At 46.8% G+C, this 26,285-nt stretch overlaps 1 protein-coding gene across 3 annotated transcripts in view; it reads left to right on the top strand.

Annotated features, from left to right (window-relative positions):
• The window catches only part of DSCAM (DS cell adhesion molecule), a 729,459-nt gene that overhangs the window by 595,791 nt on the left and 107,383 nt on the right, over positions 1-26,285 (top strand). For 2 of the 3 annotated variants that reach the window (XM_038581531.1, XM_038581532.1), the window contains exons 15-16: positions 7,881-8,048; positions 15,924-15,994. In XM_038581531.1, the coding sequence (XP_038437459.1) occupies positions 7,881-8,048; positions 15,924-15,994 (239 nt within the window). The remainder of the gene's footprint in view (positions 1-7,880; positions 8,049-15,923; positions 15,995-26,285) is intronic. The other variant, XM_038581533.1, reaches the window with a different exon arrangement.

The following is a 26,285-nucleotide window of genomic DNA, read 5'->3' as shown; positions in this document are numbered from 1 at the left end:
CTAGGACAGACGGGCTTCCCCAGGGCCAAAGGGAAGAGAGGACACCTGCCTTTGTTCTAAAGACGTAGGTGGGGAAGGAGCCAAAGAATTCCAAGTTCGGAGACGTGCGTCATGAAGTGGAGGAAGTGCTTCTTAGGCGAGGCAAGCACGTGCTGGCCGGGAATGGCCCGGAACCGGTGGCGACCAGGAGAACCCCAGAGAAATGCAGACGCGCATCATGGGGACAGTCCCCAGAGGCCCCAGGACGGGTGGCCCTGACCGTCCCTGGCTGAGCACGGACTGCAGGACCTGTGGCTTCTGTGCCCACGGGGGTGGGCGGTCAGGGGGGCCTCTCAGGGGAACAGTTCAGTGCCTCCCTGTCTTCAGGGGCCATCGATCGTTTCCGGGTGCTGGTGATGATCCATTGGTTGCACAACCCGTCCCGACCCTGTGCTGGCCCTGCTCTAACTAGCCGTGTGCCCTCATCGGCCCCCCGCCCTCAGCATTCCCCTCTGTGAAATGGGGTACCATAGCATCTCCCTGTGACAGGAATCCCTCAAAGGCCACAAGCTGCCCATAGGCTGGAGAAGCCCCCCTTTCCCTGGGCCACCCGGTTCCTGTGCTTACCACCACCTGGTCCTTAGATGTCACCTTTCCTGTCATCATATTCCTGGCCCACACCCAAGGCCAGGCCTCCCATCACGTGCTCCTACAGCATCACCTCCCTTCCTTCCCGGCTGGACCATCACGGGCGATCGTAGAGCTACTCCTGCGCTTGTGATTGGGGTTTTTTTTTTTTTTTTCTTTCCAAAGTTATCAACATTTTCTTTTTTTTTTTTTTTTTCAACATTTTCTTTTATCGCATCTGGATTTTGAGTCAAGTTAGGAAAGCTGTTCTCTGCCGCCAGGCTGTAAAGGAATCCCCCCTGCTTTCTATTTGTATTTCTATCTCGCTCTTGCCTTTAGCTCTCTGATCCATTTGGACTTGATTCTTGTGTGTGCTGGGAGGTAGGGATCCAGTCCGATCTTTTCCCAGACGGAAATCCTGCTGCCCTCACGTGACTCATTAAAAAAGTCCACCTCTCCCCGGGGGTGTCAGATGCCACCTCTATCACCGATCAGCTTCCTATGTGCTCCTCTATTTCTGGACGTTCCAGTCTATTCCATCGTTTTGTCTGTCTGTGACCGCCTCAGCACCAGCCTGCGCTCATCATGTTCCAGCTTCCTGTAGGGCTCGTCTGCCCTTCCCACTTTTCCTTTCCGTATTTTTGTAGCTTTCCACACGCGATCCTTAGGAGCGACTGGTCTAACTCCATAAAAACACTCTTGGCTTTTTTTTTTATTTATTGGGATTGCGTCAAATTTGTTAATGAACTTAGGGAGAGCTGACATCTTTGTGACGTTGTCGTGGGTTGAATTGTGTCCGCCGGGAAGGTACGTTGAAGTTTCTAAGCCCTGGCTCCACAGAATGTGACCGTTTTGGGGAAAATAGGGCCACGGCGCTTGTGACTTCTGATCGACGCGTCATCTCCACTGGGTAGAACGTTCCTGTGTTATCAGGTCTACTTTTCCCCAACCCCCAGCACCCAGCATAGCACCCAGCATAGCACCCAGCACTCTGTGGGCACACAATGTGCGCTTGGTGGGTACTCTTTTTTTTTTTTTTTTTTTGCCTTTTATTTTTTTTTAATTTATTTTTTATTGGTGTTCAATTTACTAACATACAGAATAACCCCCAGTGCCCGTCACCCATTCACTCCCACCCCCCGCCCTCCTCCCCTTCCACCACCCCTAGTTCGTTTCCCAGAGTTAGGAGTCTTTACGTTCTGTCTCCCTTTCTGATATTTCCCACACATTTCTTCCCCCTTCCCTTATATTCCCTTTCACTATTATTTATATTCCCCAAATGAATGAGAACATATAATGTTTGTCCTTCTCCGACTGGGTGGGTACTCTTTAACAAGAGAGTTGCTTTGAAGCGCTTCCCCCAGGGTCTGGGGCAAATATCTACTAAATGACAGCTCTGAGGATCACTCTGGTGTGCACAGTGCTTATAAATAAAATGCTTCGAAAACCATCTGCATCCCCCACTGGAGAATCCTCAGTACCCCCCAGCACTGCCTGTGGGCTCCCCAAAGGCAGGAACTCTGCTGTCGTGTGGCCCTGGATCCCAGCACCTAGCACAGTGCCTGCCGAGTTAGGAGCACCTCACTAACTACTTGTGGCATTGAATGTACCTGCGATCCAAACCTGAGAATCAAAAAAAAAAAAAAAAAAAACACCTAAGAATCATCTCCACAGCATTGCCTAACTCTAAATTGATCGGGCTCTGCACGACCCGCGAGTCCAACCCAGTTGGAGTTAGAATGAGTTCCAGGAGAGTCACTGGGGAAGAGCCCATGGGACAGGCGGGCCTGAGTCCATGACCTCAGGTCTCCAGCAGGGCCCTCCAGCCCCTCCACAGCTTTTGGTTTGGAAGGCCTGGGCAGCAGGAGCTACGCTGGTAGCAGGCAGTCATTGTATTCACTGCCATAAAAATTGGGTCAGTCTGTTCATGTATTAGCTGCTTCCTCAATAAGTTTTGGGTGGGTAAAAAAGACAACTATAATTTAAGCTAGTGCAGCTTATAGGCTGTATACATAGAAAACCGATCCTTGAAATCACAGCTTAAATGTCACTTCCTCCAGGAAGCCTTCCCTGACCACCCTTTTCAGGGCGTGCCCCTTCCTCTGTGCATCTGGCATCCTGCCCCTCCCTGGAACATTTGGTGGGCTTGTGACTGCTTATTCAATAACCCGGATCCTCTACTGGGAAGATGGTCAATATCTGTCTCCCCTACTGGGAAGCTCTAGTGACCACTCGGGGCAGGGACCGTGCCTGAGGAGCCCTATGCAATGACCCTGCATCCCCCAGTAAGCAGCACACACCGGACACCGTAATGCACATCTGTGAACTTGTTAAGCCACGAAATCGTGCCCCAAAGACACATCCATCTACTCTTTGTTCGTTTGCCAAGAGCGTAAGGTATTGCTGTACTTGGCGTTCTTAACCGACGGGGTCCCTGCAAGGGGTCATTGGTCCGTGCTTGAACTATCCCTGCGATGCAAACTCACTGGCCCCAGGAAAGCACAACTCTGCCCTGGGCCGACCATGACTGTCACAACGTTTCTCGCCCTGAAACAGACCTTCCTGAATCTGGCGGTCCCTTTCCCCACCCCCAAGACCTTTGGTCCTATGACCCTCCTCCCAGGATTTGAAGACAGAGGACTCTCCCGGCTCCCTGTTTTCCAGGAAATATGTGACACCCCAAGTCCCTTTATTTGTATCTCCTATGCCCACCCCCTGGCCCTCTCGACCTGGCCCTGCCAGTGTCATCGACTTCCCTTCTTGTGGCCCATGGCTCCATGGGCTGCTCTGGCTGCCATGTAGCTTTGTTCCTGGCGCCCACTGCTTCTCCTCCAGATGGACACAAAACCCCCTTTGCCATCCTATTCCACATCCCACCCTGTCTGTGCCGCTGGCTCCATCCCGCACTTTGCTTCATCCGCCTCCTTCCCCTCTCTGGAGGACAGCCGGCCTTGTGCCCACGTCCCCCTCCCGGGCACCTGTCTCCTCCTTAGGACCCCACAGATCGCCGAGTGGGCTCCAGGGCCTCGGCACACCCTCTAGTCCCGGAACGTAACCATCCAGCCAGGAAGCACAGCCTCTCTTATGCAGGTGGGTGCTGTCTTCCAGAGCCTTCTTTCCCCAGCCTCCCTTCGCCATCTCCTCCATGGAGCACACAGAGCAGAAGGGGCTTTCCCCGTGCCCTTCTGTCTCCCTTCTAGTAGCCAGTGCCGTAAAAACTGGTCCTTCTCTGAGCTGCCTCTTAGTTTTTAAACTTTTAGAGTCATTTTGCCTCCAGGACACCCATCTGGTCACCCTCACTCCTCCTGGTCTTTGGCATCTAACTGCTTCTTCAGATCAAATTCAGATCAAAATTTCATGTTTGTCCTTGGCGATCTGCCCTCCCCTTGACTTGGGGTGTCAGACCCCCAAGCAGGGCTCCCACTACAACCACCCTGGCCCCCAACGGCTCCCTCAGTCCTTTCCCACGAGGTTATTTGGCATTTCAGAGGCATGAATGAGAGTCTGAACTTTTCTATCCTCTCCCACCACCTTTGTCGCTCTGGGGCACGTCGGAGAACCCTGCCAACTGTTTCAGGGAATGCTTCTGACATCTCCTTTCTAAACCAGGGTCCAAGTCTGAGCACGCACAGCTCTCCCCACTTCCGTTCCTACATGCTCATAGGTGTTACAATCATTCTTGGCCATAGTTCCCCTCCCTTGCACTTGGCTAAACTCCTGGTCGAGTTTAGCCGAGTCAAGCACTTGTCTGAAAGTCTGCATCTGAACATATGAGATATCTGGAAAAGGGAAATCCAGTCTCATTAGGTGTCCTGCGGAGACTATGTAGAGGTCACATGCTACAGGAGAATGACCTGGAACTCCGGGACAACACAGGTGAGGTGAGACCTCAGCCCCACTCCACGCTGGCCAGGTAACATGCCTGAGTTTCTTGACCTTCGCGATGATAATAAAAATCCCTACTTCACCAGGATGTTGTAATAATTCAATCAGATAAAGCGCTCCAAACTCTAGCTGTGCATCAGAATGACCCAGAGAGAGGCTTTTTAAAAGCGCCGGTTTCTGGGCCCCAGTACACAGTGATTCTGATTCAGTAGATCTGAAAATGCCGTTATCGAAAGGCTCCGGGGTGTTTCTAATGTGCCCACACATTTGGGGACTGCAGGAGTCGTGCTTGCAAAATGCCTAGCACGGCACCGGGTGAGCAGACGCCACTCCACAAGCGTGAGTTCCCTCTGCTGCGGGGTTTTCTCTGGCTGCTGCCTTGACCTACCCCGCAAACCCATCCATGGTCTGCCTTTCTCTGGGAGGCTGAACTCCGCTTCTGACATCTCCTGCAACACACAGACTTTTTTCCCGTCTGACCTCCCCTTGGGCTCGCGCAGCAGCAGACATGCAAAATGAATCAGAATCAGGATCAAGGATCCTGGCAGCGGCTGGGTTCTGTGTGTGTGGCTTCGTCAAGGGTTCCTCTTCTGAGGTCCCAGCCCTGTCTGGACTCTGGCAACACTGTCCCTTCCTTCCCTTCAGCCCTGCTGACCCCAGAGGGAGCATCTCCCCACTCTTGCTAGATGCCCAGAGCCTCAGCATCCCCTGCAAGTTCCTCTAACCCAGCCCACACCTCAGTAAATAGTCCCCTTGTGAAGGATCTTCCAGGTGTGACTTATAAACCCTCCTTGACACTTTTTTCATTCGTTCTCTGCATCTGGAAAGCACCCTCTCCCTCCAACATGGGGCAAGGGGACCTGTGATAAATTCCCCAACAACTTCATTTCTTCCCCCTTTGCAGCACTCTCCATGTGTGCTCCAGCCCTCAGATTCCCAAACATGCATTTCTGTTTGGGACATATGCCTAAGTTTCTTTATTTTGTCTGTGGTATGCCCTTCCCAGGCGTACTTGCGTTTCAATCTGTATTTGCATCCTCTCAAGTGTCAGGATCGCTCTATAATTGTTTGCACATAATGCCCGGTGTTATATTTTCCAGCACATTTTGCTAATAATCCACGTCCTACCTGTCTGTCTGCACATCAGCATCTGAGATCAGAAGCAGTATTTCCAATTCCTGTCCCGACTCTTTTCTCCTGGGTAGTCACCTCCTTGTTTTTATTCCTCCTTTGATGCTCTATCATTTGCCAGAGGGTGTCTGGGGATTTAACTCGACTTTCTTCTCCGTTCAGTTACTTTCAAATCCTCCGGGATAAAACATTCTTTCTCATCTTCTTGACCTTTAGCTCAAAATCCATCCTGTGTTGTTTTGAACCTTATTCTAATAATCATGATCATTGACATCATCTTTTTCTATCAAAGTGTGATAACTGTAGGAAAGAAGCTAAAAACACGGCTCCTTCTTGGAGCACCTTGTCCTTCCTGACTGTTCCCCCAACCTACCCCCTCCCCCATCCCCACCCCACCTTGGCCACACCCCTGCCTTGGCCACGCCCCCATGGGCTAGTCCTGAGTTGATTGACAGGAGGAAGAGCTGGTCAGTGGATATTAATATGCCTCCTTGGGCCCCTTTGCTGCCTCCCAGACACACTCAATGAAGATGGCCACGTCTTCATGGACCTGGCAGTTCCAGAAACGTCCCCATGGCGCTGGGCAGAGCCATCAACCACTACAAGTACCTGCTTCCACCTGGGACGGGTTAACCACTTTCTCTGCACCTTGCAGTGCCGCAGAATTCCTCTCTTGTCCTAGATGTCTTCTCCAGAAGTATTGGCCTTCTCCTGTGGGACAGGGTCCATATTTATGTGTCAGTCAATTGGTACTAAATCCCCCACCACTTTGGATCCCATTCTTCTCCTCTTCCACCATGTGATTTTGCAGCATCTTCTCTTTCTTTTTTTTTTTTTTTGAAGATTTTATTTATTTATTCATGAGAGACACATTGAGAGAGGCAGAGACACAGGCAGAGGGAGAAGCAAGCTCCCTGTGGGGAACCCAATGTAGGACTCGATCTCGGAACTCTAGGATCACGCCCTGGGCTGAAGGCAGACGCTCAACCGCTGAGGCACCCAGCATCCCAGCATCTTCTCTTTCTATGTCAGTGTTCTTCAACCTTCAATCTTCTTGACTCAAGGGATACTTTTCCTTTCTGATGGAATATTCATTGTCAGTCTTTATTATGCCCTGTTCCCTGATTAGTCACAGCATTCCAAGGCAGCCTTGAAGAGACATATTTTTGTACAAGTCCAGAAGACCTCTTATATTTATGGTTACTTTTAGGCAGACCAGCCCTCTAAGCTTCATGTTCATGGTTAATGTGGAAAGGGAAGGGAACCCTTCCCAGGCCTCAGAGGCCTGTGTATTTGTCATTTGTGTATTCATATGTTAAACATGCATTTCTTATGTGTTGTCTGCTACGGACGAGGCACTTGCAAGCATGCTGTCTGCTGCCATAGAGCTCAGAATCTAGCAAGGAACACAGAATCTCAGTGAGATTCCTACAGGCATGGTGAATGCCACCTATGAGGACATGGGGGACTGTGGGAGTGTAGAACCATCATCTCTGTCCACCACCTTAGTTTCTTGTGCTCCCACAACTGACATCATCTCTTGGCCCCTCACCCCTGATTAGCCACCACCCACCCTCTTTCTGAAATAAGAACCACTTATTCCTCATTGATTGAAGCTCTAAACTCGGCCGGTATACATTGTCACATATTCAATGATATCTCTTCATATGAGGCATGTGCTCTTGTTAAGTAGCTGTGGTTGAAGATAATTCTTACAATAAAACATTTGAGACTAAATGTTTTTATGTAAGTATGTTTATCAATATGCTCCTGGAGAAGGAAGGATCGGACATAGCTAGAGGTTCAGCTGGTCTTCAAGTACCTTTTAGAATCAGAGGTGGTTGTAGGGGGTGGGGGGAGCATCCAAACCAAAATTCCTTTAACTGTCTCGTACAATGAGTGCCTCGATGTGGCTGTTTCACACCTCACTGACACGATGTCCTTCAGTGACACGTCCATCAGTGCACCCATTGCATTGCCTCAGATGTCCCCTTGGACCTCAACTATATGCAGCCCTCATCCCCCTCAGCATGGGTAATGAGTGTGTGATGTCCCCCTCTGATAGCCAGCCCACTGGCACACTGGGAGCACCGCTCTGAGAATTCACTTTGAGTTATAACTATTCTTTTATTTCCTCTTCCTTCCTCTGTGTGTGTGTGTGTATGTGTGTGTGTTTAATTCCACTTGTGAACTTTCAGAGGCAGAGAAAAAAAACTCACGTCTCTATCTCTTCTTTTTTGAAAAACAAAACCCAAAAGACTCCTGGGATTCCGCTCAGAGAACCAAAGATGTTTCCCCTCAGCTGAACTCGGCCACCATCATTGATATCCACCCTTCCTCCACCTACAGCATCCGCATGTACGCCAAGAACCGGATTGGCAAGAGCGAGCCCAGCAACGAGCTCTCCATCACCGCGGATGAGGCAGGTGCGTGTGAGCGGGCGAGGCCCCCATCCCAGAGCCCCGGAGCTGGCCCTCAGGGCTCAGATGGCTAACATAGAATCAGGCCACTGCCTGCACCTGGTGGAGGCTGTTTGAAGAGCACCTTCCACTGTGCCATGCCCTGTTAGGGATGCAGACAGCACTCCGCCTCCTACTTTGAGGGCATTGTTATTCAAATAGGACTTCATTTAGGGTTCTCATATATAAGAATTAAAAGGCAGACCTAGGAAACTACCAATCTGGTGATATTGAAGGAGCTGGGCCATTTTTTCAATTCCTTTGTTTGGATGCCTGGAATCCACATGGACAGGAAAACCACTAGTGTAGGTCTTGCCCAAGCCCTAAGCAGTCCAGTTGTAGGAGCATCAAATGATGCTAGGAAATGTCAAGAATATTCTGTGTGAGGAGCTGGGGGGACAATGGGCAAGGATATTTTATTGACTAGAAATGTCAATACTTCTAATATATTTTTTTTTATTTATTTATGACAGTCACACAGAGAGAGAGAGAGAGAGAGAGAGGCAGAGACACAGGCAGAGGGAGAAGCAGGCTCCATGCACCGGGAGCCTGACGTGGGATTCGATCCCGGATCTCCAGGATCGCGCCCTGGGCCAAAGGCAGGCGCCAAACCGCTGCGCCACCCAGGGATCCCCCGAAATGTCAATACTTCTATAGTAAACTTTATTGTTCTCCTTCCTATTACAAAGAGTTTCATATTCAGTTGAAAATTTAGAAGATAGAGATACGCATTTTGAAGAAGGGAAAAGGCAAAACTGTTTCCATAATCCCACCACCTGGAGCTACCTGTGGGCACGGTGATATCACCTACTGAATCATTCATCACGCAGGAACACACACACACACATGCATGCACATGCACCCATGCACACACACACATGCACGCATGGCTACCGGGGGTGAATTGACTGGTTTGTAGAGGTCTGAGCCTAGGCAGTGCCAGGGAAGGCTGGCTGTCAATCCACCTCCTGGCAGGAGAGAAGGAAGGCAGCAGCCTGGCTCATCTCTTGGGAGGAGTGTCCTGCTCCAAACCCAGCTTTTCTTTCCCTGCCAGAAATCAGAGCTAATCAGCCATTTATCTACTGCAAAGGTGAAATTGGGAACTTAGTCTCAGATCCCTTCTTCAACCAGGCTTAAAGGTGATCATCCCCAAATGAGTGAGAGTCCACAGGAGGTTTGTTTCAGCTTTCAGCTAAGGAATTAGAGTTGTTGTTGACTTCCTTCCCTCCACCCACCTCTCTTCGACCCTCATGAACGGCATTCCAAAAACACATCACTCTTATATACCCCTTAAGTACTTGTCTGTGATTCATAATGTACCTTCCACAATCTATTTAACAAATCCACAATCTATTAGACATGTCTGTGGTTTTCCATTTTTTATTACTATAAATGCCACAGTGATGAGTATCCTTTGTGGCCTATCTTTCGCCACTTTGGATTGTTCTCTTGGGTTAAATTCCAAGCAGTAAGATTGCTAGAGCAAAACAAATGCAAACACTTAACTCTTCTGATATGTGTATAGTCAATACTGACCACAAGGAAATAGGATGAAACCGACAATCCTTCCTGCACTGGGGATGAGCACTTAATTCTCCACCCGGGAACACAACGGCTCTTGAAAATTATTTTTAAGGACAGGTGATAGGATACGCTTAAGTGTCTGAGGATGAGCCATTTCTGTTGCTTAGAAGTGACGTGATTTCTCATCTGCAAAATGGACATAAGGATGCCTTTCCCCTCCTTGTCACAAACACATTGGATAATTGAGGGGAAAAAATGCAAGCTCTAAAAGTACTTTGTATTTCTCAGAAACAAGTGAGAAATGAGTGTCAACATGCTCCTGCAGAAATAGAATCTTATTTAAATATTTAAACAACCCACTAACTTCCTGGAATTTCATTACGTTGTATATTCAGGGAGGATACGCTGCCCCCAAAATATAATCTTTGACGCGCTACTCAAACTTCTCCTTCTTAACCCTTGCTCTAACTGTGCCCCATCCACACATCCTTCTCAGGACCACTGTATTTTCTGGTGGTGCATTTGGTGGCTGCTTTCCCGACTGCCACGATGACTCCTGCTGCTGTTGCTATTTCTTTGGCTTTCTGTGGCCTCCTCTGCAGCTGGCAGTTGCCATGGCAGCGTCTCTCTCCCAGCCAGGAGGCCAGGTGAACAGCCACTCCCGGTCGCTGGCCTGCAGTGCCGCTCCCTGGCATCTCTGTAGACAGTCTGATGCAGAAGCCACCTTCTGGGCTGCTGGGGCTGGACCCCTGGATTTTACCTGCACGCTGGCTGCTGGTGGCCCCACAGCACCTCTCTGATTTACTATTCAGAGGAGCTAGGGGAAAATGCAAGGAAGGGAACAAGTAGAGCAAAGTGAAGCTCCAAAACAGAATTTGTCTTTGCCCTGGTGCATAGGTTTTATGGCTGCAATGAAAAAAATCAGGTTTTCTTACAACGTGACTCATGTAGAATGAAGAGCAGTTGTCCTGACCAAAGATCCTCTCGTTAGAATTGCCTACAGTGGCCTTGGATTGCCACTGCCGCTTCCCAGCAGGGATACCCAAAGGCATGTCTTTTGAGAACGGCTATCATCTCAAGGTGACCTTTTTCCATCCTTATTGGCCACTTTGCCTAAGGAAAAAAGACACTAACTCTCAAGCAGGCCATCTCTCTCAGATGGAAGCTTCTGGAAGGTGTAGACCCATTCACTTTTATGGGTATAATACAGTGTCCAGATCTCGAGCATCAGGGAACATCTCTCAGCACTCAACTGGAAATGTGTCTCTGGAATGGTTAGGTCTGGGTCTTCTCCCACCTTCTCCACTTGAAGCTACACTTGACTTCCTACAGCCCTTCCCTGGCCCCAGTCCTTTGCATGTGTGCTGCATCCTGTGTCTGGAAGACCCTCCCAAGTTTCCTATCTCCACGGATGACATTAGTGCCTCTCCCCCAGCACTAAGTAGCACTAAGACAACTGCCTTTGAGGCATGGCCTCCTTTCTCCATGGACCCCGGTGTCCTGGGTGATGCTGTGGCATAAAGCCAGGAGATGGCTTCCTGGAGGAGAGGATATTTCGAGAGCACAGAGGGAAGTGCTGAGGCTGGAGTCTTGTGTTCACCTATTGGAAGTGAGAGACAGGGCCATCCATAGAGACGATCCATTGACAGTGACTGTCAGGGAAGCAGGGAGCAGGAGAGGAGCCAGCTTAGGAGGTAGGGATGCAGAGCCAGCCCTGGTGCCCAGAAGAAAAAAGCAAGAGCAGAGGTCTGCACATTTGGCAGTTAGGATCACTGTGTCTTGAGCCAAACAGAATTAGGAAGAGTATTAGGAACTGTAAATATCATCTTCAACTACTACTGTTTTGCAGATTGAACAGTTTTGGCTTCTGGAGAAACGCAGAGATTATTTATTTCAGAAAATCACATTCATTATCAATCCTTACCTCCTAGCCTTCTCCTCTTGCAAGAAAAAGCAAAATATTCTGGTTTAAAAACGGAAGAAGAAACTATGCTTTCTATGTGTAGTATAGCTTTAGTTCAAGAGCATGTAAATATATTCTTAAATGTCAAGTGTCAATACAATTTTCAAAATTAGTTAAATAAATGAGTACTTAATGGTTGATCTTGAAGACTTTCAGCTCTTGAGAATTCAGTCTGCCTTAGGTTAAATTTTACAGAAATTGTCTGTTTGCTATGATACGAGGACCTATGGAATAATTATGGCTCAGGAGCTTTTTATGGGAAGCATGATAGCTGTGAAAGCAGACTCTTTTTTTTTTTTTTTTAGATATATAGTTTTAAAAGGTTCTTCCTATAATGCATTAGAAAATTTAGAGTGGAAAATTCAGTGCCCAAACAAACAAAAACACTTCCTAATTATATTGGGCATGACTCTCGTGTGTGAGCATAGATTATATCCTTTTGGCGTTTGTCTTTGACATTGTTTCTATCACTTTATTCTTAAGAGAGAGATCTGAATCCACTCACTTCAGAGAACACGCAGACCAATAAATTAATTACTAGCAAACTACTGAAGTATTGATAGGCCAAGTAAAAAAGGTGCCGTGTTGGGGCACCTGGGTGGCTCAGCCATTGAGCATCTGCCTTCAGCTCAGGTCGTGATCCCAGGGTCCTGGGATCGAGTCCCACATCATGCTTCTCCCTCTGCCTGTGTCTCTGCCTCTCTCTGTGTGTCTCATGAATAAATAAATAAAATCTTAAAAAAAAGAAAGTGCCATTTGTGTAAACATGGTCAGGTCTGTCCTGGAGATAGGGACTGGCGGCCTTCAAGAAATACCAGACCGGATGGGAAAAACAAATTCTCCCCAATTCATGACTACATCATTGGTTTCATGTTTTCTGATAGAATCAAGGCCATTGTGTAAACACTATCTTCATATCTTTGTTTTCAAGCCTGACTATATCTCACCAAGGATGCGAAAGCTATACTTATAGCTTGCCTCCCCCCTGCCCAGAAGGCAGCACCAAAGGCCACAGCCCAGACACACCCAGAGGATGCAGGGTGAGGTCCTGCCCCCACATTGCCTCCTGTTCCTCACACACAGGATCTTTCATTTATCACAATTAAAATAATTAAGGACCAATATAGCTGTCAGACCACAGAATCATTTTTTCAAGATGGATTTTCGTGGATGAACCACATACTTCTTGATGACCACAGAATTATCAGGGTGAGAGAAATCTGCTACATGGGTTTTCTTTGGAGCTTGTATCAAAAGGCCCCCACATTAAGGGCATGATCCTGTGAGCAGAAATTAGGTACAGAGATCTAAGTCCATTACAGCAGGTAGCTGGATGCCAGCCCCTCCCCTGGTCCCTGCTCTGGAGACGGCTTCAGTGCTGACAAGCCTTTTCACTTGGGGAATCATGGATGGGTGCAAGAGGCTGCAGCACCCACAGCAAGCCAGCTGTCCCCAGACCTGCCGGGCTGAGAGAGGTGTGCTCTGCGTTTCAGTCGGCACATTGCTTTACCCTTCAAAGTGGGCACTTGCTCCAGACCCAGATTGGGAGGCCATGCAGCTCAGGGTCAGCTGGGGGAAGACAGCCCGGTGCAAAGGTAGCTCTGCACAAGTGCCCAGCACCACTGTGATTGTCGGGGTCCCCACGGTCCCCATGCTACCAACGGGTAGACGGTGGAGGCAGGCAATGCCGATGGAGGGAAAAGGTCAGATCTCCTCACGTGTGCTTGGGTTCCACTGAGATGTTGGCCACGGCTGGGGCAGGGGGTGCATGGGGGGGTCAGGGTGCAGAACAGAAGCGTACAGAGGGAGGCAGGACACAGAACACCAAACACAGGGGAATTAGTATGATAAGTGAGCAGTTTGAAAGGTGCTCTGGGCCCATGTCCCCTTTAAGAGGGGTAAAGTGGAGACCAGAATCAGTGTTTAGGAACCAAATGAAAACCGGCATGAGCCACTGATGCGGGGCTGGAGCAGGCTGTCGGGGGAGGCTGAGAACCTCGGTGGGCACAGCAGCAGGCCAAGCACGGGACTTGCAGACTAGATGTCAGGGCCGGTGTTAGCAGGATGGAACGAGGCGTGGAGAAGGGAGCCAACTGCACACTCGACTCTCCTCTTGCTCTCCCAGCCCTTGTAAACATTTCCAGCTCCAATATCGAGTCCCTTCGAGTTCATATTCGTAAAACATAATGAACCATGTTTCCCAGGCAATTCGGCTTCCTCTCTTAGCATTCTCATTCTCCCCTGGCCCCGCCATCCCTGGCCTCTGGAGTCAGCCCCACACCCCCATCCCTGCCTTCTTCCTCATGTAGGGAACCAGGGGATCCCATTGCCCCTCCTCCAGTAGAAGTTGGGCACCTGCTTCTTCCTGCCCAGCATCAATGCTCACCCCAGTCCCCCTGCGTACTCTGCCTACACCTGTCGGTGCCTTCACGAAGGCCCACACGCGGGCCTCTCCCCATGTTATGTTCACATGCCAAGCCGGGGCTCCGTGCTCCTCTCTGCTGGGCGAGGCACACTTTTCCATAGGCCACTGCCATTCCCCAAGCCCTTGTGTTCCTAAAGCCATGGCCCTCCTTCCTTCTCCCATTCTGACTTCCTGACTTTGCCTCTTATTTTTTTAATTTAAGATTTTATTTATTTAAGAGAGAGAGAGAGCACACATGAGGAGGAGGAGGGCAGTGGGAGAGGGAGAAGTAGAACCCTGCTGAGCGGGGAGCCCGACACGGGGCTCCATCCCAGGACCCCAGGATCATGACCTGAGACAAAGGCAGACACTTCACTGACTGAGCCACCCTGGTGCCCCTGACCTTGCCTCTTATTATTTTGCTAAGAAAACACAAACAGGTTTGAGCCTGCTTCCCTCAACCAGCAAGTCCACCAGAAACTCCCCCATCATTTCCTCCCTCCTCCCACCCCAGAGATGGTTGCTCGGATGTCTCTGGTCTCCATCACCTCTGTTCCTATTAGTGCCCTTGCATCTGTGCTCAGACATCGTTATTTCAAGGGTACCTTTTCTTGTCATTGTATGAATTTCCTCTTTTACCTCCCCTTACATCAAACACCCAATGATAATAATTGTTATTACTTGTGTTTACCAAGTATATTATTTTCATTACAATCCTGTGGCATGCATTTTATTGTCCTGTTATATAAAAAACTGAGACCCAGGGAAATGAAGTTAACCACACAGCTTGCTAAGTGAGAGAGCCAGAATTTTGAACTCAGGCAGAAAGACTGAAACACCCATCAACTTAGCCACATCACCAACAGGTATTGCTCAAAACTTCTTCTCCTGAACCGAGGAGATCACGTTTCCCTTGACCTTGCCTCTTCCCCTAATCCGACCTTTAGCTTTATTTACCCTTCCATTGACTTCCAGACCCTTCGAACTAGTTCACGTTCACCACTTCGGCTTTCTCATCTGCCGTGTGCCCCTCCCCCTTCTGCAGCTGGCATCTCCGCATCCACAGAAATGGGTGTCACACAAGTGTCAATCCCACAGCATATTTTCACCCAGAGGGGTCTCTCCTTCTGAATCCTGAGTTCCCAGGTGCTTCCACTTCTCGGAAGATGTTTGAGTAACCGCCACGCAGTAGGCTGGTCTTTCTCCCGGCGCGTGCATTGTGCTTTCTGGTGAACACGTGCACTCTGGGTGGGCAGAAACATTTTCCCCCCACTTCTACACTGCGTGTCTAGGGCTAGCAACTGGAACTGGAACATAATTGGAATCTCTACAAGCATTGGAAATAGGGTGGTGTGAGTTGTATGCTTTGACTCTTCTTTGCTTCTGCCTTCTGAGGCTATAGCCCCTGGGTATTGAGAGTTTTACATCAGAAAGTGTGAAAACCCAAAGCCATCAAAGGGACTCAAAAGCAGAAGAATCCTGATTTTTTTTTTTTTTTGCCCCAATAACCCCGAGCAACCTGAGTGACCCTAATGCCAGGTCACTAAGCATGACTTCCAAGGAAAAGGGAAGGGTCTTTGACAGCCATCGCAGGGTTTCACAAAAGAAATGTTGTCTTTCTCCTTCCCACTTTACCTATGAAGTTGCTCAGACTTGAACTTTGTTAATCACGTTGTCAAAGGGATGGTGAAGAAGAACACAAGGACAGGTCCTCAAGGCTCGTATTTACCGGGAGGGAGTAAATATGTGCAGGGTACCTCAGGGTACCCTGAGTACCCTGCACAGGGTAAATGCAGTCCACAGCGATGCGGCCAACATGGTCTGTTCCCTGAAGTGGCTAACACGCTTCTCTGCACTGCTGGGGGACTGCCTTCTGGGCCTGTGTGTTGTGTAGACTTCAGTCTGCTCTGGAACTCGGTGCTAACCGGCCTGTGGGTTTTGGTCTTCACAGCTCCTGACGGCCCACCTCAGGAAGTCCACCTGGAGCCCCTCTCATCTCAGAGCATCAGAGTCACCTGGAAGGTAAACCAAACCAACGCTTGTATTCCTGGCGCTATTCTCATGGGGTGAGCACATCACTCAGGTTAAGAGTCATGATGCCAAGGCACTAACACCTGGTGAAGCTTTTGTTTTGCAAAATTAGATTAAAAGCCCCTTTCTTAAAATCCGGTATATGTGTCCACATTGTGAATCCGTTGACAGCAAATTCGATATGCGCAGAGAGCGAAGTTGTTAGGTCTTGTTTTCATTCTTTGCATTTGATTGAGTCCTGAGAGCTGGTTTTTGTACAAATGGTGGAAACAGACGCACCGGGCACATTTGAAGCTTTTTCTAACTGCAAGTCTGAGTATGGAAGATAGTCCACTGAGCTGCCAGAAAGGACTGTCGCCCTCCCTGTGCCACCAGCCAGCAGTGTCCTGGAGAACGCCCTTCATTTCCTCCTCAGTGAGGTGGCCTTTGGAGCCAGCTACCATCCCAGGCAGTGGTGCTCGCATGTGGCCACAAATGTGGACTGGCCGCTGGTCAGCCAAGGGCTTGCTGCCAGTCACTGGGAGAGACCCCTTGAGCTACAAGGCAACTACACGGCACAGCTTCTTCCAGCTGCCATGTTTTTCCTAGCAAAGCCATTGGTGAGGGAAGCAGTGTTGGTTTACGTGCTGGAGCAAGCTGGTCACAAGCAGCAGGTCAGGTGCCATCGTCCCAGGGATCTTGAGGTCACTAACCCAGGTGGCGGAAACTGTCTTGAGAATTAGTCATCCTTGGATGTGCTCTTGCAGTTGATGATAAGAGGCCCAATCCCTTTTACCTAGAATGCTCTTCTTGGGTCCAAACTTGTGCACGTTGCACTGGTTCTTCCAGTTCTGGGTTTCCCTCTCCTCTCTTCTCACCCTTTCCCTACATTCTCACTCAGAGGAGAAGTCAACAACCTCTGTGGGGTCCTCAAGTGGCCTGCCTATAAAACCATTAGAGACTTAACTCATCACACCCGTTACTGGTGCTTTTCTTCGGGTTCCAGCTCTTTTGTAAAGTGAACTGCATCTGTAACAAAAAAAGGATCCTCGTTGTCGGGGTGGCTACCCTCTTCAATGCCTTAGCCCCTACGTGTGCGCTCCTATACCCCAGCCGGTGCAGCGGCTGCGGCGGACAGCAGGCTGGGACTGTTTAGCCGCACAGACAGTGCAGGCCAAGCAGTGTGGGAGGGGTGGCGTTCGCCTTTGTGAGCACATCCACCAGCTGAGAGCATCACACACTGTATCATAAAAGGCACGCAGCAAGCCATAACCCTGCACATATCCCGGCCACTCTACAGACGGAATGCTGACTCACTCTGTCTCAAATTAAAGGCTCTGTGAGCTTTATCCACTGGCTCTGCACAGTCTCACATGTTGCCACTGAAAAAGGCCAGCTATGCCGGTGGCCCCTAAAGCTTTCTGGGTTCTGCATGAGAAAGGTATCTATTCACAGAGGCCTTACAACTCAAAATGGAAACTTTCCAGACTTTAGAGGCATGACGTCCTTTCTGTCTCCAGAGGGGGGGGGGAGGAAAGCAAAAGTCAGTAAATTGCAGTTAAATCTCTTCTTACTGCCAAAAGAATGAACATGTTGTGGGCTATTAAAAGAAAGCCTTGCTTCCATTAGATCATGAGCCAATTGTAATGCATGGTTCATGGAGCAGTGGTTTTTCTCGGAGCAGCGGGCAGATGTTGTGTGGCCTGTCAGTGTGCAGACAGGTGTACAGGTGATTTAACAGACTGAATGAGGTAAGGACCGCCGTTTGCTGGCTCATCATTTCACATTGGCCTGATTATGTAATGGAAGTACGTCACTGATTCAACTAAACTGTATGCTTTTATCTACAACCCAAAGGATCTGCAAAGGACAATATGTTGCATGAAATATGTCTTGATTTTATGGTGTTAAAGTCCCAGATTTACATTTTGTGTAAGGAGACTGACCAGAAAGGGCAAGAGAGAAGGAAATAAAGAAAGAAAGAGAAATCACATTAACCCAGAGAGGGAGCCCCGCACCCCGTCAGCAGGATAGAAATACGGGAGCTGTGGGAGGACGGAGCTGGAAACTCATTCAGGGTCACAGGACAACTGACAGAAGTAAAATGTGCACTAAGTGGAGAGAGGAGACAGTGGGGAGAACAGTGCTGGGGCTTTGGTGGCAAGACAGCCGTTTTAGACTCTCAAACTCTTAAAGGTCTGGGGCATGTTGGTGACCTACTGGACCTGGATATTGTTTGCCTAATTATTGTATAAACAACACTTCTATGACATTCCCCTTCTGTTGAATAAAATAAACAACACAACTTTACCTTTTTATGTTAGCCGTACCCTTCACCATAGAAAAGATTCAAATTTTTAAAGTTTCAAGTCTAGTGAAGGTTCCCTGTGGCCCACTGAATGTAGACCAAGAGCCATAGGTCTCATGAGGCCATTCAGTATTGGCTGCAGGCTGTCACCCCCACCTTGCCCCTGTTACAACAGGCCATTCACGTGCCCACAGCTGGCGTCCCCCTCCTCCTTTGCTGTCATTGCCAACACCATTGGTAACACTCCCCCCTTGTCCTGTGCTGCATGACTCTCAGTGAAGATGTGTGCTGCATCTCCAAAATGTAAGTAATTGTCTGAGCCTCTGTGGGACCCTCACTCTTGGGGACAGCTCAGTGAGGCCCCCATCACATGGGTTCTATCTTCTGTTTGCCTGCACCTCTTCTGTTGTTCTGTGACCTGCTTAAGATCAGGGAGTATTGTTCATCTCTGGTCCCCAATAGCTGGCATGTTGGCATAAATGAAAGAATGAATGAATGAGGGAACAAATGATCGGGTGAGGACATCTGCGAGTTGAGAATGATGAGGTCCACAGCACAAGTGTTCCAAATCACAGTAGCCTCTGAAGCATTAGGTCTTTCAGACACGGCTATAGAGAAGGTACCCAGCTTTGAGGAACTCTGAACCCCAGGCTGTAATATTCTCTCATCCTCCAGTGAAGTTCCCCGGAGCCTACTCTGGTGGGTGCCCAAAGCTGTGATCACCACTCAGGCGAGCACACAGATGAACCACTTTACATATGGCTTTCTACTGTAATTTATCGAAAAATAAATGACAGTAATGGTTCAAAAAATTTGTGATAAGTGTCAGAGGAAATGGCCCTCTGCATGTCACATCAAATGTCAGCCTTCAGGAGGACGTCCAAGATCCAGTGCCATATTAAATTGGGCTTTTAATACCTTTTATGCCTTTGGAGTGAAATAAAAATGCTGAACAGTGCCTTGACAGGAACTTGAGAGATAACATAAGTGGTTCTAAATAAATAAAAAGGAAGTAAATAATAATAAAGATTCATGTTCTAGCTCTTGTTCCTCCTCTTTGAAAAATAGAAGGGTTTGCATAAGCAAATACAATTTCTTGTCGTTTTTGTAGGGATTATTTCAGAATCAGAAAGAATATGGGGGTGCCTGGGTGGCTCAGTCAGTTAGGTGTCTGACTCCTGATTTCATCTGAAGTCATGATCTCAGGGTTGTGAGATCGAGCCCCGTGTTGGGCTTGGCGCTCAGTGGAGAGTCTGCTCATCCCTTTCCCTCTGCTCCCTGCTTCTCATCTCAGATAAATAAACAAAATCTTAAAAAATCAGCAACAATACTTAAAGTTACTGATTATTGATGATATATCTGTTTACATACATGTAAATTGTAAAACTAAAGGAGAATTCTTTGATTTTTCAGAAAATTATGGTCTATTTCCTTAAGTGTCAAAATATTGATAGAACAAGCCTCTTTTGAACAGTGTCTGCCACTTTCTCTTCTGCTCAGTCTCAGAATCAATGTATCCCATTTTATTACAAATGAAGGGCAGTTTGCTTGCTATTTGCATGTGGTCATAACATAAAACCTTAAGTATCCGAAATATTTAACATTACTAAGTATCTCAAAACATTTCTAAAGAGGATGCAATTTAAGGCAGAGATTTTTTTTTCCTATTGATGTAAATATTTCCTTTTGTTTTAGATAAGGAGTCTTTTTTAGAGCCATACACTATCCCAAAACTATGAAATTCTCAATTGTTTAAATATTCCAGTGCTAAAAATGGTTGTCCGACTGATGACTCCGGAGAAAGTCCTGAAAATGATTTTGCCACTTTCTGGCCGCTCTATATCAAACCGTCTGGCTGGATTTTATTTAAAATGAGCAATGTTGCCAAAGGATACCTATTTCCATAAAATTTGAACATTGCATATTTAGGGATTTAATTAAATTTAAGTAATCCAAAGATTACTTTTAACTAAAACACCACATCTGCACAATCCCCAGTAATTCCAGCTAATTGAGGCATCATTGCAATATGTTATGTTTCCCAGATGAGCTCTTACAGTGGGAAAGTGGCTTAGCTTGTCATTTAAAAACAGAACTGCGTTATTGCCAGTGACCTTCATCATAATGATTTAATAAACTGCAGGCTCCTCTTGACTCCTGCATCTAAATCCCTCTACCCCCCAAAAAATAAATAAATAAAAATAAAAATAAAAATAAATAAATAAAAATAAATAAATAAATCCCTCTACCCAGGAAATGGCATGCCACATTGGAAGAGGACTGTCTTCTAGAATAGTATTTCCTGGCTGGGATCCCTGGGAAAGCAGTCTTTCTGAGTTTTTGCCCCCAGCCAGGCATGGTACTCAACTTTGCATACATTATGCCATTAGATCTGTGCACTGGGTATACCGGGTTTTGTACAAACTCCTGACATTGGAGGGATTTTCCTGAAATCTGGGGGCTTCGGACTGTCAGACTGAGGACCCTCCGAGGTTTTCTGACCAGTTTCTAAGCAACCGATAAGCTAAGGTACATGAAGTGCCAAGATTGTGGCTTGCGCTTAGTAAGTTCAACCAATATTAGTATCTTGTCCTGTTCCTTCTAACTTCATGTTATAAATTTTACTCAACTTTAATATTAGAGAAAATAGGAAAAAAATGTAATTTCTCCCTCCTCTCTCTTTCTTTCCAAATGTAAACTTAACCTTGGCATAGCTGGAGTAGTAGGTCAACATCCCTTTTTCCAACAGCCGTTGAAACTCAAAAGGGTTGGCTTGAAATTAATTTTATTTCATTCCTTGACTCTCACTTTAATCCTCAGGCTAGGAAAAATTACAAAATTTACATTTCTTAATCAATTTGTTCTAGGGCTGGATTTACAGCAGCTTTATTAAAAAATCCCAGTGACCAACATGTCTTACAAATATTTAAGGAACCGTCAGACCTTCTCATATTAACACGGCAGCCTCTTTCCCCTCTAACAAGAGAAGAAAAATTCAAACTGATTTCAAAACCTCTTGGTCATCCACATATCCGAGGAGTATTCTCTCTCCTGACAGTTGACTAGCTCTATGAGAGTAGAGGGCATATTTTTATTTTGTTTGTTTTGTTTTTGTTTGGTCACTATATCCCCAGAAGTATATTTAAATATTTGTTAAATGAATACACGAGGTATTTATTTTGTTTACATTCATGTTAAAATATTCATATCAAGAGGGGCTACCTTTTCTTTTGGAAACCCTCCGATTCAATTCCCATCTTTTTTGTGCATGTATAAAATATACAAATCCCTTTAATAAAAGCATTCATTGCTTATTTGCCTCATTTGACATATATTCCTCATCTCTCTCCATCTATCCCTTGGATTAGCCCTCCTGGTTTAGCCATGTGACTGGCTTTCACCAGTGACCCTAGTTATCTCTCCCAGAGCAGAGCCAGCCTGCCCAAAGGGTCCTGGCTGGCCTCCCAACCTAAGCAGGCAATTCTCCTGGTTCCCAACCCCTGAGGACAGAAAAAAGGATGCTGGCCACCTTTCCAAAGGCTGCTCAGCCGCCAGGAGTGTGGGTCCAGGTCTGACACCAGGCATGCTGGAGAGGTTGGCTTGGACTCAGCATAGGAGGCACATCCCAGTGTAGCGCTCCAGCTAATTGACCCTGACAGGACACAAATTGGGCTTGGACTAAGGACTAGGACCCAGGCCATCTCTATCCATCAGCTGGAAGTCCTTTCAGATGGTTTGTTCTGAAAGCTTCACACTGAGCCTGGATGAAGCTGACAATGCAAGACGTCAGAGAGCAGGCACTTCCGTGATTCTGTTTCAGAGCTGTTAGATTCTAAACTGCTAGGCTACAATGAGTCAGGAGGCATGGATGGTATTTTTGCCTTGACAGAGAACATATTGTCAAAATGCAAATAAGAACAATGCGTAAGAATTGTGAGGTCATAACTAAAAGAGCATTCTGGACGTTTACTGGTAACCAGTCATGGGTCTTTCTTTGTCTGATACATCAACATCACATTTTACAAGTGAATTACATCCTAAAGTTGGGACATCAGGAAAAAAGTTGCTCATGATTGAATAATATTGAAGATTACTTATTAAGTACACTGTGCATAATTTTTGCTATGAAATCTTATGGGGATATATATATATATGAATATATAATACTTTCAGTGAAAAATGAAGAGTATATACAAAAATATCACTGGACAACACTTCATTATGCATTGAGTAGGATCAACATAAGTTAAAAGTATCTACAAGTTACACATAATAAGAATATATAATATAATATATAAAATAATATAAAAAGTACTGGAGTAGACTTCAGGAAAAAAATTTTTTTGCGATTTTATTTATTTATTTGGCAGAGAATGAGAGAGCACAATCAGGTGGAGGGTCAGAGGGAGAAGGAGAAACAGGCTCCTTGCTGACCAGGGAACCTGACATAGGGCTTGATCCCAGGACCATGGGATTGTGACCTGAGCTGAAGGCAGATGCTTAACCTACTGAGCCACTCAGGTGCCCCTAGACTTTAGGAAAATTAGATATTACTCCCATTTCTACACCTAATAGAAATGACCCCAAGCAAGTTAGTCTTTACTGAAACTCAAACCCTTTTACACTAGTTCTGTTCCAAAAATGCCTGAGTATTATGTTCCCCACTCATCTCTCAGCACTGACTGGGTAACAGAGAGGATGAAGGACATCAGGGCACTGTAGCATCTCTAGGTTGGGCCCTTGAATGACAGTCTTCATTTTGATCTTCATCCTGGATGCTGGCACCCTGGTGGCTCTGGATGACACAGCCCTTCCTGCTAACAGTACACCCCAGTAAATGTAAATATTGTGAAATTTGTCTGACAAAAAATAAATAAATAAATAAAAATTTTATTTTAAATAATTGATTAATTCCTAATAGTTGATGGGCAGGTAGTGATTTTAAGAAAAATACTCATAAAACTGTCTCAGGTGTAGTTTTACTCATTCTCATGAAATGCTAACTCCATTTTAAACAGAACAAACCAGAAATTCAAGTTATAGTGAATTTGGAGCGAAGTATTATAAATGAGCTGATTGGCATCCATCAAGTGAGCAAGTGAGTAGAAACACAATATTTTATGTGCCTCCTTTTCCTAGAGAGCACTCATTAAGCCATTTTGCTGATAACACATTTCTCATCAAAGAAATCAAATAAGGTAGATAAGTTAGTAAATGAGCACAGGTGTTAGAAGGAAAAATCAAACGAATAAAGGAAAACATGTCCAACCAAGAATGTCATAGACCTCAGATGACACCTGTTACATCATGGACCTGTCTCCTAAGGCAAAGGAAGAAATCTGATGTTGCCTTTATCATTTAAAACCAGGCTGGACAAAGTTCTTTGTGGTCTGTTTCAGGAAGAACTCCAGCCAGGACAGCATGAGCCAGTTGCTGTAGGACACTTCTCTGCATCTAGTTTCCACATTCTGTTTTCATGGTAACATGAAACAGAACAGAAAAAACACAACGTATGCTTTCAGATTCATTTCACCAATACAAATGCATTTAACTTAATGCACTAAGATGTAATGAACTAACTCTACCTCAGGGTAACCTCCCATAATTTTTTTATTTTATTTTTTTAAGATTTTATTTATTCATTCATGACAGACACAGAGAGAGAGGCAGAGATACAGGCAGAGGGAGAAGCAGGCTCCATGCAGGGAGCCCAATGCGGAACTCGATCCCAGGACCCCAGGGTCACGCCCTGAGCCGAAGGCAGATGCTCAACCACTGAGCCACCCAGGTGTCCCCCATAATTTTTTTAAAAGCCAGCTCCTCTTTGTATTAAAATCTTTGAAAACTAGTTTTACATTCTTGTGACTCTTGCGATGCATTCCTCCCGTGAGCACATTCTTTTGAAAATTTTAACTTCTGCTGTGAAATAAAAGTGCCGTGTGCTTAGGGTAATCGTAGGAATATAGGAAACTAAACAATTCTACCTTTTAAAGATATATTGTCATTTTTGTTTTTCCCTGAAAGTTACAATCTGAAGCTGGCAATGAGCCCCATTTTTTATATAAATAACAGAAGAAATCAGGAGGCATATTGCTATGAATGTCTGGAAGTCATCCAAGAGAGGAAGGTATGAGGGCAGAGAATGAGCAGTGTCACCCCCGGGGCTCTGTACAGGACCTGAGGCTCTCTCTGCATTTGGGCTTGTGTCAGGCACATCCCCTCTCTGAGAACCAGAGTGCTCCCTGGGGTATCTCATGTCCAGGATAGCATGTTTCTGACAGAAGAACCTATCCTATTGGACATTCCCTCAATGCTCTTCTCCTCCATTATCCATTCATGAGTGTTCACGCCTGAAATCCCTTCAGTTGGGGCTAAAGCTTTTCATTACCCAAGCACAGATAAGAGACAAAGGTAAATAGCTCCATGGAAACAATGCCACTCTCGGCTTCAATCATGACATAAAGTGTACATGGTAGATAGTAAATCCATGACCAAAAGTCTGCCGTTGATGCAGGCCTTGCGGGTCTTCTTCTGATAGAACAGGGGTTAGAACTTTGCCATCCCAGCAAGAATTGCACTACAGCCATCAAGCACCCAGCCCAAACCCTGGCCTCCATCTGACTCTGCGCTCATGGAGGTGCCTCGCCTTCCACCTTTGCTGACCTCCCACCTACCCCACCTCCAACCCCAGCCCGCCCCAGGAATTTCTACCCTGCACCCTACTCGTTGATTCAGTCTACAACACTGTGTCCTACCTCCTTAGCTAAGGGCCATATAGAAGACATGGCCAAATAGACTTGGCCCTGGGACCATAAGTTTGTCAACCATGCTTTACTGAACACGACAACACCCGGGAAGCGGCCACGGGCAATTGGAATACGTCACAAAGAGCTTCCTGTTACTTGGCTCTTTGAACAGAGAGTTAAAGCACCAACGGGCTCTTTCCAGGCGTGAAGTTAAAGCCTTCCTTTCATTCAGCAGTTCCTTCTGAACTTCAGATCTTCTTCGGTCCTTCAGGACAGACCTTACCCTTCAGAAGTTACAAAGACAATGACAGCAGCAACTCTTCATACCACTGAGGCAGGCCATTCCTTTACAAAGACTCTAATACTTTTGAAAACACTGCCTTTTGCACTTGGTTAGCAGATCTGGACCAGCTGTGCCCCCCAGATCTCCATGGCCACCCTGCCATCCCCCACGTAGTAAAAGCTACTGTAGGTTGTGTCCTTCAGTCTGCATAGGAGGCACCAAGTCTTTTCAGATCACTCAGCTACCACTAAACAGTTGGGATCCCAGCCTTATGCTCACAGACTAGTATACATCCTTCTTGGCATCCTAACCCAAACCGCTTTCCCTCCACATCCCTATTGCCTGCACAGTGTCTAGACATACAGGTGAGACTGTCTCCCAAAACTACACAGTCTCCAGGTGCATTCTTTCCTGGCTGGGCCCTGCCTACACCTCTTGTTGGCCTGTGGAAAGGTCTTCCTCCCACTGTCTCCCTGCTCTTTCCTTGCCCCGAACCTGGGCACCTCCACTCTCTGCATTACTTCTCTCCATTGTACTCCACCCCCAGACTCTGGGACACTATGGGCCATCACTCTTCTGGCCAACTCTGTCTCTCAGAAACATCGAGACATCTAGAGGCTCTGAACATTAAATATGAGATATTCAGGAGACCAGCTCTCAGAGCTGCTACATATAACACCAGGTAGGGTCTATGTATGTGCTATGAATTCCTTTGTTAGGTCTTTGGCAGAAACCACTGGATAAGGCTTTAAGGCTGCTGAGAAATGCTGGTGTGTGGTTACCAGACAGTGTGGGATGCAAAGAACAGAGAAATTCAGAAACAAGAGGACGCCCAGCAAGAGTAGCTCTTCCACATGTTGGTTGGTTGGCTGGTTGGTTGGTTGGATGAATGAATGAATGAATGAATGAATAAAGTGAGAGCCACCCCACACTTTAGAAATTAAATAAAGTCCTGTTATGTAATAG

The sequence above is a fragment of the Canis lupus genome, chromosome 31 (assembly GCF_011100685.1).
Source record: "Canis lupus familiaris isolate Mischka breed German Shepherd chromosome 31, alternate assembly UU_Cfam_GSD_1.0, whole genome shotgun sequence".
Classification (NCBI taxonomy): domain Eukaryota; kingdom Metazoa; phylum Chordata; class Mammalia; order Carnivora; family Canidae; genus Canis; species Canis lupus.
Note: the sequence above shows the minus strand (reverse complement) of the source record. Positions and strands in the feature narration are given on the sequence as shown.